A 14,896-nucleotide genomic window follows, 5' to 3' on the forward strand; every position below is an offset into this window, starting at 1 on the left:
GTTTGTTTGTTTGTTTGCCTCCAGCTGACCAACTCAGTGGACCGTTACATCAACAACTTCCAGATAGTGGACAACCTGAGTGACAGAGGCTCCCTCATCATCCACCTCTTCAAGGTACCAGAACAGATCTAGGATCAGCTTATCCTCCCCTAAATCCTAACTTTTTAGGTGGGATCTTAGATCAGTGTCAAGGGGTAACTTCCTTCCTTTTCATCATTCACCTGTTCAAGGTACTGGAACCATAGAAATAGAATCTCAATAGAATCTCATTCTATTTCTATGACCTGAACGTAGAGAGACAAGCGTTGCCATGTCAACCGTAGTTGACTGGTCATCATTTTTTCACTCTGTCTGGGTAGAGGTTGTCTGTGGCCTGTAGGCACAGATCTAGAATCAGCTTTCCCTCACCAAATTTTAAAGGTGAAAGGCAAACTATTAACTCAAAACTGGCCTTAGATCAGTGTACAGAGGTAGCTTCATTGTGCTCTCCTGTGGTCTACCTGTGCTACCAGGTGTCCAACAAGGAGACTGAGACCATCATCTTCCGACTGCAGCAGACGTTTAAAGTGGGGCTCCTCCAGCCTTCATCTGTCACTGTCTACGAGTACTACAACCCAGGTAGATTCTGTCACTGTCTACGAGTACTACAACCCAGGTAGATACTGTCACTGTCTACGAGTACTACAACCCAGGTAGATACTGTCACTGTCTACGAGTACTACAACCCAGGTAGATACTGTCTATGAGTACTACAACCCAGGTAGATACTGTTCCTGTCTACGAGTACTACATCCCAGGTAGATACTGTCTATGAGTACTACAACCCAAGTAGATACTGTTCCTGTCTATGAGTACTACAACCAGGTAGATACTGTCACTGTCTGAGTACTACAACCCAGGTAGATACTGTTCCTGTCTGAGTACTACAACCAGGTAGATACTGTCACTGTCTATGAGTACTACAACCCAGGTAGGACTATGGACTCAGGTTTGTTTTGACTAGATTACATATGCCCTCGAACAAGAGAAGCTATCTAAAACATTGGAGTTGATCATTTCTCTCTGTCTGGTGGAGAAATGTTAACATAGCGTGTCTCTCTGTCTGGGGGAGAAATGTTAACATAGTGTGTCTGTCTGGTGGAGAAATGTTAACATAGCGTGTCTCTGTCTGGTGGAGAAATGTTAACATAGCGTCTCTCTGTCTGGTGGAGAAATGTTAACATAGTGTCTCTCCGTCTGGTGGAGAAATGTTAACATAGCGTCTCTCTGTCTGGTGGAGAAATGTTAACATAGCGTGTCTCTGTCTAGTGGAGAAATGTTAACATAGCGTGTCTCTGTCTGGTGGAGAAATGTTAACATAGCGTGTCTCTCTCTGTCAGATCACCGCTGCAGTCGCTTCTACAGCCCCAAAGAGGACAAGGAGGAACTCACACAGATCTGCAGGAACAATATATGTCGCTGTACACAGGGTGTGTGTGTGTGTGTGTGTGTGTGTGTGTGTGTGTGTGTGTGTGTGTGTGTGTGTGTGTGTGTGTGTGTGTGTGTGTGTGTGTGTGTGTGTGTGTGTGTGTGTGTCTGTGCGCCATACATGTGTGTGTGATGATGTGTCTCTCTCCTAGGTGACTGCTCTGTGTCTAAGTCCCTAACCGATCCAGTCCCCTATGGAGCACGAGAGGACCATGCCTGCAAAGGATTATACCACGGTATGCTATATCTGTTTTCACTATAGAATATAATACACATGTTATAGACATATTATAGACACGTTATAGACATAGGCATTATAGGCATGTTATATACATGTTATAGACATAGACATGTTATAGGCATGTTATAGGCATTATAGACATGTTAGACATTATAGACATGTTATAGGCATTATATACATTTTATCGACATTATAGACATGTTATAGGCATTATAGATATGTTCTGAAAATTGTAGACATGTTATAGAAACTATATAGATATTATATACATTATAGACACGTTATATACATTATAGACATGTTATATAAACTATATACATGTTATATACATAGACATGTTATATACATTATAGACATGTTATAGAAACTATATACATGTTATATACATTATAGACATGTTATAGGCATGTTATAGGCATAGACATGTTATAGAAGCTATATACATGTTATATACATTATAGACATGTTATAGGCATGTTATAGACATAGACATGTTATAGAAGCTATATACATGTTATATACTTTATAGACACGTTATAGGCATGTTATAGGCATGTTATAGACATGTTATAGAAACTATATACATGTTATATACATTATAGACATGTTATAGGCATGTTATAGGCATGTTATAGACATAGACATGTTATAGAAGCTATATACATGTTATATACATTATAGACGCGTTATAGGCATGTTGTAGACATGTTATAGGAATTATACATTTACATTTACGTCATTTAGCAGACGCTCTTATCCAGAGCGACTTACAAATTACATGTTATAGGCATTATAGACATGCTATAGGCATGTTATAGACATGTTATAGGCATTATAGACATTATAGACATGTTATAGGCATGTTATAGGCATAGACATGTTATAGAAGCTATATACATGTTATATACATTATAGACACGTTATAGAAACTATATACATGTTATATACATTATAGACACGTTATAGGCATGTTGTAGACATGTTATAGGCATTATACATTTACATTTACGTCATTTAGCAGACGCTCTTATCCAGAGCGACTTACAAATTACATGTTATAGGCATTATAGACATGCTATAGGCATTATAGACATGTTATAGGCATTATAGACATGTTATAGACATGTTATAGACAGTATAAACATGTTATTGACATGTTATAGACATGTTATAGGTACTATAGACATAAAAACATCTAATAAAATGTTATTTGTCACACGCGCCGAATACAACATTGAAATGCCTACTTAACCAACAATGCAGTTTTAAGAAAAATTCCTAAAAAAATAAATAAAGTAACAAATAATTAAAGAGCAGCAGTAAAATAACAATAGCGAGGCTACAGTTGAAGTTGGAAGTATACATACACCTTAGCCAAATACATTTAAACTCAGTTTTTCACAATTCCTGACATTTAATCCTAGTAAAAATTCCCTGTCTTAGGTCAGTTAGGATCACCACTTTATTTTAAGAATGTGAAATGTCAGAATAATAGTAGAGAGAATGATTTATTTCAGATTTATTTATTTCATCACATTCCCAGTGGGTCAGAAGTTTAAATACACTCAATTAGTATTTGGTAGCATTGCCTTTAAATTGTTTAACTTGGGTCAAACGTTTCAGGTAGCCTTCCACAAGCTTCCCACAATAAGTTGGGTGAATTATGGCCCATTCCTCCTGACAGAGCTGGTGTAACTGAGTCAGGTTTGTAGGCCTCCTTGCTCGGACACCCTTTTTCAATTCCGCCCACAAATGTTCTATAGGATTGAGGTCAGGGCTTTGTGATGGCCACTCCAATACCTTGACTTTGTTGTCCTTAAGTCATTTTGCCACAACTTTGGAAGTATGCTTGGGGTCATTGTCCATTTGGAAGACCCATTTGCGACCAAGCTTTAACTTCCTGACGGATGTCTTGAGATGTTGCTTCAACATATCCATATAATTTTCCTTCATCATGCAGCCATCTATTTTGTGAAGTGCACCAGTCCCTCCTGCAGCAAAGCACCCCCACAACATGATGCTGCCACCCCCGTGCTTCACGGTTGGGATGGTGTTCTTCGGCTTGCAAGCCTCCCCCTTTTTCTTCCAAACATAACAATGGTCGTTACGGCCAAACAGTTCTGTTTTTGTTTCATCAGACCAGAGGACATTTCTCCAAAAAGTACGATCTTTGTCCCCATGTGCAGTTGCAAACCATAATCTGGCTTTTTTTAGTGGCTTCTTCCTTGCTGAGCGGCCTTTCAGGTTATGTCGATATAGGACTCGTTTTACTGTGGATATAGATACTTTTGTACCTATTTCCTTCAGCATCTTCACAAGGTTTTCTGCTGTTGTTCTGGGATTGATTTGCACTTTTCGAACCAAAGTACGTTCATCTCTAGGAGACAGAACGCGTCTCCTTCCTGAGAGGTATGACGACTGCGTGGCCCCAGGGTGTTTATACTTGTGTACTATTGTTTGTACAGATGAACGTGGTACCTTCAGGCGTTTGGAAATTGCTCCCAAGGATGAACCAGATTTGTGGAAGTCTACAATTGTTTTTCTGAGGTCTTGGCTGATTTCTTTTGATTTTTCCCATGATTTCAAGCAAAGAGGCACTGAGTTTGAAGGTAGGCCTTGAAATGCATCCAATTGTACACCTCCAATTGACTCAAATGATGTCAATTAGCCTATCAGAAGCTTCTAAAGCCATGACATCATTTTCTGGAATTTTCCAAGCTGTTTAAAGGCACAGTCAACTTAGTGTATGTAAACTTCTGACCCACTGGAATTGTGAGTAAGTGAAATAATCTGTAAACAATTGTTGGAAAAATGACTTGTGTCATGCACAAAGTAGATGTCCTAACTGACTTTCCAAAACTATAGTTTGTTAACAAGAAATTTGTGGAGTGGTTGAAAAACGAGTTTTAATGACTCCAACCTAAGTGTATGTAAACTTCCGACTTCAACTGTATATGCAGGGGGTACCGGTGCAAAGTCAATGTGTGGGCGCACCGGTTAGTCAAGGTAATTGAGGTAATATATACATGTGGGTAGAGTTATTAAAGTGACTTATGCATAGATAATAACAGAGAGTAGCAGCAGCGTAAAAGGGGGGAGGGGTACTGCAAGTAGTCTGGATAGCCATTTGATTAGATGTTCAGGAGTCTTATGGCTTGGGTGTAGAAGCTGTTTAGAATCCTCTTGGACCTAGACTTGGCGCTCCGGTACCGCTTGCCGTGCGGTACCAGAGAGAACATTATGACTAGGTTGGCTGGAGTCTTTGACAATTGTTAGGTATTGTTATATTGTGACATGTTATAGATGTGTCACACTGAGACAATACTATACCATGTACAGTATATGGTACAGCTATAAATGAATGTTGTTCGTCAGCAGTGAAATTATCATCTAGCTCTTCATTCTTTAATTGTCTTAGTCAAATTGTTCCTTGGGGACAATTAAGTGTATCATGTCATGTATCATATCATTGATTGAGCAGAGTGTATTTTGCTGTTCTCTGACCCTTCTCACGCTTCTGTCCTCCAGTGTACAAGGCCAAGGTCCTGAGTGTCAGCCAGAGTCAGTACGACAGATATGAGATGAAGATCACACAGGTTATAAAAATAGGTAAGCCTCCCATGTCATGTTATCTTATGTCATCTAGTCCTTCTCTGTCCTCTACCCATCTCTCGTTACGCTTGTTGTTTCAGAATGTGATGCTGAGTTAGTTCAAACATGGTCAACTCTGTTTCTCTCTCTCTCTCCCTCTCTCCCCCCCTCCTCTCTCTCTCTAGGAGTGGAGGAGGGGGTCAGTGTGGGTGACACTAGAGTCTTCCTGTCCCATGCTAGCTGTAGAGGAGGTCTGGACCTGAAGGAGGGTACAGACTACCTCATCATGGGGCCGAAAACTGACCTCTGGTACAAGGACAGCTCCACCAACAGGTGAGGAGAGGCAGCGACATGTTATAATGGACTTACAGTACTGGCAAGACAAAGCAAGTCAGAGCAATGAAGTTCATGTTAATACCTGCCTAAAGGGGTTATTTTCTCCTCTCTCTCTCTCTCTCTCTCTCAGTGCCACATACATGCTGGGCAAGGATACCTGGGTAGAGCGTTGGCCCACCTCCACAGAGTGTGCTAGTGATGCCAAACTCAAGGCCAGGTGCACAGAGCTGGACAACTTCAGCAAGGACCTCTCAGAGAAGGGATGTCGGTTTAAATAGCCTCACTCACTCACTCACTCATTCACTCACTCACTCACACTTTGTCTATCAGCTGCCATGTAGCTTTACACCTCTGGATGCACTGGTTCAGCAGAAGCTGTCACCATTTGAGCCATGCAGTTGACATATCCTGCTCTGTTGTATAATCCCCATGGTAACCATTAGATGAAAACAGACATTAGAATTAAAAAGCATAAAAACAGACTGGTGTTAAGCCTGGGTGGGTCTAGGAATGTGTTACTGGGAGCTCAGCGATTCGTCACAGCCAGGGCTACTTGAGATGGCATACAATCACAACACACACACTCTCACACGATGGGAAATCCCTCCGGTGGCACTCAGTGCAGTGGAATATTGTCTCACTATTGTGTAGAATGCATTAGTGTTCCTGAATGTTCCACATAGAGAGAAGAACAGAATAAAGAACACCAGGGAGATTCTCAGTACACACCCTATATTGAGTTTTGAATTATTCACAGCCTTCTCTTTCTCATACAGTTTGATTACTTATCCATGTTGTAGATTGCAGTACTTTATTCCTCTCGTTGCCACAGATTTGCATACATAATGATCAACCCATATTCTGCTCTAAGAAAATAAATGGATTTATGGTTGTGGTTGGGTTGATTGAAGTATTCTTGAGGTATTATGTTGTAAATAATGCTGCTATAGTTCTTGCACTCTCACCCACACAGGAACACACGCAGGTCAGGTACTGATATCAATCACACATAGGTAGGCCAACAGTATGTAAACTAACTACAATTAACAGAATATCAGTCTACTTTTGAAATGCTATCGCCATAGCAATGACTCATGTTTTCCATGGGATTTTCTGCTGCCCCTAAAATGTGTGTGCGCCCTCCATAATCTAAATAGCAAGGCCTGGTAATGGGCAGCTAGTCACACAGCTGGTCACAAATGTTGGTATAGTGTGGGTAGTGTACACGCGCACACACACACACACACACTGGCATTGCATGCGTAGTGGGTACACAGAGTGACTTACACACAGTAGCATTTCCTCAGGGGGATATTTCACTGCTTCTGTATCAGATAATGGGATGTAGTCCTGCATTGAGAAAGGGAGAGAGAGATGGAGAGAGATAAATACAATGAGAGAGAGAGATAAATAGAAAGAGAGAGATGGAGAGAAATACAATGGGAGAGAGAAATATAATGACAGATAAATACAATGAGAGAGATGGAGAGATAAATATAATGAGAGAGAAATACAATGAGAGATAAATATAATGAGAGAGATGGAGAGAGAAATACAATGAGAGAGAGAAAAATATGAGAGAGATAATGAGAGAGATAAAAATAATGAGGGAGAGAGATGGAGAGAGATAAATACAATGAGATAAAGATAAGCAAATATGTCTCAATCCTCGGGCCAAACAGTGTTTAGTTACTGCTTAGCTACTGTAGGCTACATTAGCACGCTAACTTCCTTGTCGGCTCTGATACTGGAGATCACAGAACAGCAGCTGCTGTGGGACAGCGGCTACTGTGGGACAGTGTCTACTGTGGGACAGTGGGTACTGTGTGGGACAGTGGCTACTGTGTGGGACAGTGGCTACTGTGTGGGACAGTGGCTACTGTGGGACAGTGGCTACTGTGGGACAGTGGCTACTGTGGGACAGTGGCTACTGTGTGGGACAGTGGTTACTGTGGGACAGTGGTTACTGTGGGACAGTGGCTACTGTGGGACAGTGGCTACTGTGTGGGACAGTGGTTACTGTGGGACAGTGGTTACTGTGGGGCAGTGGTTACTGTGGGACAGTGGCTACTGTGTGGGACAGTGGAAACTGTGTGGGACAGTGGAAACTGTGTGGGACAGTGGAAACTGTGTGGGACAGTGGTTACTGTGTGGGACAGTGGTTACTGTGTGGGACAGTGGCTACTGTGTGGGACAGTGGCTACTGTGTGGGACAGTGGCTACTGTGTGGGACAGTGGTTACTGTGTGGGACAGTGGTTACTGTGGGACAGTGGCTACTGTGGGACAGTGGCTACTGTGGGACAGTGGCTACTGTGTGGGACAGTGGCTACTGTGTGGGACAGTGGTTACTGTGGGACAGTGGCTACTGTGGGACAGTGGTTACTGTGTGGGACAGTGGTTACTGTGTGGGACAGTGGTTACTGTGTGGGACAGTGGTTACTGTGTGGGACAGTGGTTACTGTGGGACAGTGGTTACTGTGTGGGACAGTGGTTACTGTGTGGGACAGTGGTTACTGTGTGGGACAGTGGTTACTGTGTGGGACAGTGGTTACTGTGTGGGACAGTGGCTTGTGTGGGACAGTGGCTACTGTGTGGGACAGTGGCTACTGTGTGGGACAGTGGCTACTGTGTGGGACAGTGGCTACTTTGTGGGACAGTGGAAACTGTGGGACAGTGGAAACTGTGTGGGACAGTAGAAACTGTGTGGGACAGTAGAAACTGTGTGGGACAGTAGAAACTGTGTGGGACAGTGGTTACTGTGTGGGACAGTGGTTACTGTGTGGGACAGTGGCTACTGTGGGACAGTGGAAACTGTGTGGGACAGTGGAAACTGTGTGGGACAGCGGTAACTGTGTGGGACAGCGGTTACTGTGTGGGACAGCGGTTACTGTGTGGGACAGCGGTTACTGTGTGGGACAGCGGTTACTGTGTGGGACAGCGGTTACTGTGTGGGACAGTGGTTTCCTCTCCCCTTCTCCTGAAGTGTGTGCACTTATACTCCCTGTAATGATTTTAAAAAGAATGAACTGGTGTAAGGAAACTCACACTAGTCATGCTTGCACCTTTCCAATGCTTTTAAATGCATTAGGGGGAGTGATCGAAAGCACCCCTCTGGGTGAAGGGTAGAGAATCAGAACTCAGCTTCTGGGTGCAATGGCAGATTCCTTGTGTCCTCTCTCCTCGTCTCCTTCTCAAAACGGCACAGGAAAGCGTGGAGAGTGTTGGAAGACAATACCCTAGGTTCCTTCTTCTCCAATCCTTGATTGTTCCTACTGAAGTGAGGAAAGTGGAACATGAGGAATTTGAGACTTACTGACAGCAGTTGTTTCGTATCTCTCTCACACACAAGAGGTAGAAGTCACACTCTCTCCTTTGTCTTGAGTTATTACCCTCATCTTAGTATTATACATGTGGTGAAACGGACATATTTGTAAATCAACATGATTTCAGAGTGAAACATTTATGTTCGATAAGAGTTTGAAATGTCAGTGTTTATAACATTTAAAATTCTGTTAGTGAGATCTTCAAGTGTATGACAAAGGAGAAGGACAAAACCCTCCAAATGAAAAGCCTTACTAAGCAGAATCCTGATAGGGATTGTTAAGGAACAAGTTGTTTTGGAGCCAAACTAGTTCACCTCTGCTTTGGCCTCTGTGTGTCTGTGTGTGTGTATGAGTTTGTGTGTGTGTGTGCTGCTCCTTTAAGCCCAAAGTAAAAAGCATGGAACACTGCCTGAATTCTGACCATGTAGACCTTAGAACATAAGCCAGCCAATCAGTGCTCCTTTCTCCTTGAGACATCACCCAGGGGAACAGATGTAGCCCTTGAAATGAAGAGGATCGGCATCATGGGCATTCGCACACAAACATTCACACTCTCTAGTAAATCTTGAAGACGCACACACAAGACGTCACACACAACATCCTGACTTAATTTCCTGTGTTGTGACATGAAATACACAAGATGACAATCTTGAGACAGTCTCTCCTTTTTTCCAATCTCTATACTGTCCGTGCTTCTATATCATCACTTATAGGGGGCGCAGTATGTGTGTTGAAAGCATGATGGAGCCCAGGAACAAGATTTGATCTGTTATCTGGGTAGCACTGTCCGCAGTCTCCAGTGGGAAACTACAGCTGAAGTCAGAAGTTTACATACACCTTAGCCAAATACATTTAAACTTAGTTTTTCACAATTCCTGACATTTAATCCTAATAAAAATTCCCTGTCTTAGGTCAGTTAGGATCACCACTTTATTTTAAGAATGTGAAATGTCAGAATAATAGTAGAGAGTGATTTATTTCAGCTTTTCTTTCTTTCATCACATTCCCAGTGGGTCAGAAGTTTACATGCACTCAATTAGTATTTGGTAGCATAGCCTTTAAATTATTTAACTTGGGTCAAACGTTTCGGGTAGCCTTCCACAAGCTTCCCACAATAAGTTGGGTGAATTATGGCCCATTCCTCCTGACAGAGCTGGTGTAACTGAGTCAGGTTTGTAGGCCTCCTTGCTTGCACGCGCTTTTTCAGTTCTGCCCACAAATTTTCTATAGGATTGAGGTCAGGGCTTTGTGATGGCCACTCCAATACCTTGACTTTGTTGTCCTTAAGCCATTTTGCCACAACTTTGGAAGTATGCTTGCAGTCAATGTCCATTTGGAAGACCCATTTGCGACCAAGCTTTAACTTCCTGACTGATGTCTTGAGATGTTGCTCCAATATATACACAATTTTCCTTTCTCATGATGCGATCTATTTTGTGAAGTGCACCAGTCCCTCCTGCAGCAAAGCACCCCCACAATATGATGCTGCCCCCCGTGCTTCACGATTGGGATGGTGTTCTTCGGCTTGCAAGCCTCTCCCTTTTCCTCCAAACATAACAATGGTCATGATGGCCAAACAGTTCTATTTTTGTTTCATCAGACCAGAGGACATTTCCCGTAGTCTGGCTTTTTTACTGCGGTTTTGGAGCAGTGGCTTCTTCCTTGCTGAGCGGCCTTTCAGGTCATGTCGATATAGGACTCGTTTTACTGTGGATATAGATACTTTTGTACCTGTTTCCTCCAGTATCTTCACAAGGTCCTTTGCTGTTGTTCTGGGAATGATTTGCATATTTCACCCCAAAGTACGTTCATCTCTAGGAGACAGAACACCTCTCCTTCCTGAGCGGTATGACGCTGCGTGGTCCCATGGTGTTTATACTTGTGTGCTATTGTTTGTACAGATGAACGTGGTACCTTCAGGCATTTGGGAATTGATCCCAAGGATGAACCAGACTTGTGCAGGTCTATAATTTGTTTCTGAGGTCATGGCTGATTTCTTTGGATTTTCCCATGATGTCAAGCAAAGAGGTACTGAGTTTGAAGGTAGGCCTTGAAATGCATCCAATTGTACACCTCCAATTGACTCAAATGATGTCCATTAGCCTATCAGAAGCTTCTAAAGCCATGACATAATTTTCTGGAATTTTCCAAGTTGTTTAAAGGCACAGTCAACTTAGTGTATGTTAACTTCTGACCCTCTGGAATTGTGATTTATATGTGAAATAATCTGTCTGTAAACAATTGTTGGAAAAATTCCTTGTGTCATGCACAAAGTAGATGTCCTAACCGAAAACTATAGTTTGTTAACAAGAAATTTGTGGAGTGGTTGAAAAATGAGTTTTAATGACTCCAACCTGAGTGTATGTAAACTTCCGACTTCAACTGTACATTAAGACAAGGGAAGAGCCTCAGTCAGAGCTAGGCAGCGTATTAAACGGCATACCTATTTCATAAATAGTGCACTACTTTTGACCAGAGCCCTGTGGACCCTGGGCAAAAGTAGTTCACTATAGGGAACAGAGTGCCATTTGGGGAGCAACCGTAGAGTCCACTTGATCCTCTTGTTTTCATTTCTGACTGTTGATTAATGTTGAAAGAGAAGATGTGAAATGAACGCTGATGCCCATGGCAGGTGCAGTGTGTGTGTATGAGAGAGGGTTGTCTGGGACCGACTGGGGCTGACACTGAGGGAGGGGGACTGTGGGAAAAGAACCCTGGGAGCGTGACGCCCCCAGTCATAACACAGTGAGGAAACAGTAATGCAAGCTCATACAGGGAGAACCAAGGCCACAGTATGTGTGTGTGAGAGAGAGATGGGAAGCATAGAACTGGAGCAGAGTTTTTAAGAAGATTAGTGTTATATCAGCTGGAATGGTATATGTTTTATTGTGTTAAGCCTGCTACTGTTTAGACATTACGCTATTACTACAGCCTTTCATCCTGCTACTGTTTAGACTATACTATACTACTACTGCCTTTCATCCTGCTACTGTTTAGACTATACTATACTACTACTGCCTTTCATCCTGCTACTGTTTAGACTATACTATACTACTACTGCCTTTCATCCTGCTACTGTTTAGACTATACTATACTACTACTGTCTTTCATCCTGCTACTGTTTAGACTATACTATACTACTACTGCCTTTCATCTTGCTACTGTTTAGACTATACTACTACTGCCTTTCATCTTGCTACTGTTCAGACTATACTATACTACTACATCCTTTCATCCTGCTACTATACTACTACTGCCTTTCATCTTGCTACTGTTCAGACTATACTATACTACTACATCCTTTCATCCTGCTACTGTTTAGACATTACGCTACTACTACAGCCTTTCATCCTGCAACTGTTTAGACTATACTATACTACTACTGCCTTTCATCCTGCTACTGTTTAGACTATATTATACTACTACTGCCTTTCATCTTGCTACTGTTTAGACTATACTATACTACTACTGCCTTTCATCCTGCTACTGTTTAGACATTACGCTACTACTACAGCCTTTCATCCTGCTACTGTGTAGACTATACTATACTACTACTGCCTTTCATCCTGCTACTGTTTAGATATTACACTCCTACAGCAGACTTTCAGCCTGCTACCGTTTAGACTATACTACTACAGCCTTTTAGCTTGCTACTGTTTAGACATTACTATGCTACTACAGCCTTTCAGCCTGCTACCGTTTAGACTATACTACCACAGCCTTGCTGCCTGCTACTGTTTAGACATTACGCAAATATTACTGCCTTTCATCCTGCTACTGTTTAGATATTACTATGCTACTGCAGCCTTTCATCCTGCTACTATTTAGACTATACCACTAAAGCCTTTCATCCTGCTACTGTTTAGATATTACTATGCTACTACTGCCTTTCATCCTGCTACTGTTTAGACTATACTATACTACTACTGCCTTTCATCCTGCTACTGTTTAGACTATACTATACTACTACTGCCTTTCATCCTGCTACTGTTTAGACTATACTATACTACTACAGCCTTTCATCCTGCTACTGTTTAGACTATATTATACTACTACTGCCTTTCATCCTGCTACTGTTTAGACTATATTATACTACTACAGCCTTTCATCCTGCTACTGTTTAGACTATACTACTACAGCCTTTCATTCTGCTACTGTTTAGACTATACTATACTACTACTGCCTTTCATCTTGCTACTGTTTAGACTATACTATACTACTACTGCCTTTCATCCTGCTACTGTTTAGATATTACACTCCTACAGCAGACTTTCAGCCTGCTACCGTTTAGACTATACTACTACAGCCTTTTAGCTTGCTACTGTTCAGACATTACGCAAATATTACTGATTTTTAAACAACAACAGAGTTACACATGGAATAAACAAGCGTACAGTAAATAACACAATAGAAGAAAAAAAGAAAGTCTATATACAGTGTGTGCAATTTGGGTAGGTGGCTGTTTGTGTTCGACTCGAGATAAGCTTGACTTTGCCAATGTCAAGGCCATAACACACTTGTCTTGAGTTTTATCTTAGTGTATGAGTGTTTTGACTCATAGGAGGCTGGTGGGAGGAACTATAGGAGGACGGGCTCATTGTAGTGGCTGGAATAAAATCAATTGGAATGGTACCAAACACATCAAACACAACATGTTTGACTCCGTTCCATGAATTCCATTCCAACCATTACAATGAGCCGTCCTCCTAAAGCTCATCCCACCAGCCTCCTCTGTATGACTAATTCCACACACACTACCTATCTGCAGTTCATCAATTATAGTCAACATCTCAAGGTAAACCTTTAATCATTAGATGTTTTAATATTTAATATGTTTTAATATTGCACATAAAGGACTAACTAACTCCCGTGCATCCAAGTTAGAGAAAAACACATGCCAACATCATTTTGTAATTGCCCTAAAGGTACAAATAAAGTTATTTTAAATGAATTGACTTCCCTCATACTGCACCGTCTAAGTGTGCACTTCCTCTAAACACACTTGATTTATCCTTTTCTTTGATAAAGCCAAGTAACATCATGCCAAACAAACACACTTGATGGTCAAGCTGTGCCAGGCAGATGAACAGATTCAACATAACATCATAGTGAAGGAGAACTCTGTTGGCATCTAGTGCTTTTCTCTTCTTTCATCATTATCATCCACTCTCATTCAAGTTCACTTTCTGTCTCGCTTAGACTTGTACAGTCTGTATAGGCTCAGTAGTGTGTGTGTGTTATTCAGTGTGTGTGTGTGTCTCTTATAACTTTGAATGAGTTCTCAGAAGAGATACTATGCATAAATGCGGCATTGGAAAAATACGATGCTGCCAGGTTTCAAGTCCCAACACATGACTGTTTCTGGTTCTCTGTTTTCCGCCATCACCTGCTAGACAGTTGGCCTGTGTACAGCAATAATAACTGTTTCAGTAACACAGACACACAAGCATGTACACACGCACATCCTTAAACACCTGCCATGACAAAGTTTGCTACCCCGAGTGCCTTGTTTGATCCTACATTAAAGGTGTAAGTGTGTGTGTGTGTGTGTGTGTGTGTGTGTGTGTGTGTGTGTGTGTGTGTGTGTGTGTGTGTGTGTGTGTGTGTGTGTGTGGTTATGACAGACAGCCCCCTCTCCTTTATGGACCAATCATCACATGTTCCATAGGTATCCCTCACCTTTCCATTGGACAGTACCAGCTTTGTAACTCCACTACAGGTGTGTTGGAGTAGTATGGTAAACCGTTGGCAAGGTTGGTTGAAAGGTCATTGTATTGTCATGACAATCTGTGAAAGCCAGCTCCTGTTTGTAACCCTGTTGTCTTGAACACATATACACACACACACACACACACACACACTTTCTCTCTCTCTCTTGCTCTCTCTTTCTGCTGCATTAACAAGATTAAGAGAGGACAATTAGCAAACCACTCACAA

The 14,896-nt window shown here is 41.9% G+C and overlaps 1 protein-coding gene across 1 annotated transcript in view; it reads left to right on the forward strand.

The window, feature by feature from the left end:
• Positions 1 to 6,527, forward strand: part of LOC115178149 (venom factor) — a 29,276-nt gene extending 22,749 nt beyond the window's left edge. The window contains exons 38-44 of the mRNA XM_029739189.1: positions 25 to 114; positions 513 to 618; positions 1,380 to 1,469; positions 1,620 to 1,703; positions 5,237 to 5,317; positions 5,485 to 5,632; positions 5,766 to 6,527. Coding sequence (XP_029595049.1) covers positions 25 to 114; positions 513 to 618; positions 1,380 to 1,469; positions 1,620 to 1,703; positions 5,237 to 5,317; positions 5,485 to 5,632; positions 5,766 to 5,913 — 747 coding nt within the window. The 3' untranslated portion in view covers positions 5,914 to 6,527. The remainder of the gene's footprint in view (positions 1 to 24; positions 115 to 512; positions 619 to 1,379; positions 1,470 to 1,619; positions 1,704 to 5,236; positions 5,318 to 5,484; positions 5,633 to 5,765) is intronic.
• Positions 6,528 to 14,896: the final 8,369 nt, after the last annotated feature.

This window comes from Salmo trutta, chromosome 38 (assembly GCF_901001165.1).
Source record: "Salmo trutta chromosome 38, fSalTru1.1, whole genome shotgun sequence".
In the NCBI taxonomy this organism is placed as follows: domain Eukaryota; kingdom Metazoa; phylum Chordata; class Actinopteri; order Salmoniformes; family Salmonidae; genus Salmo; species Salmo trutta.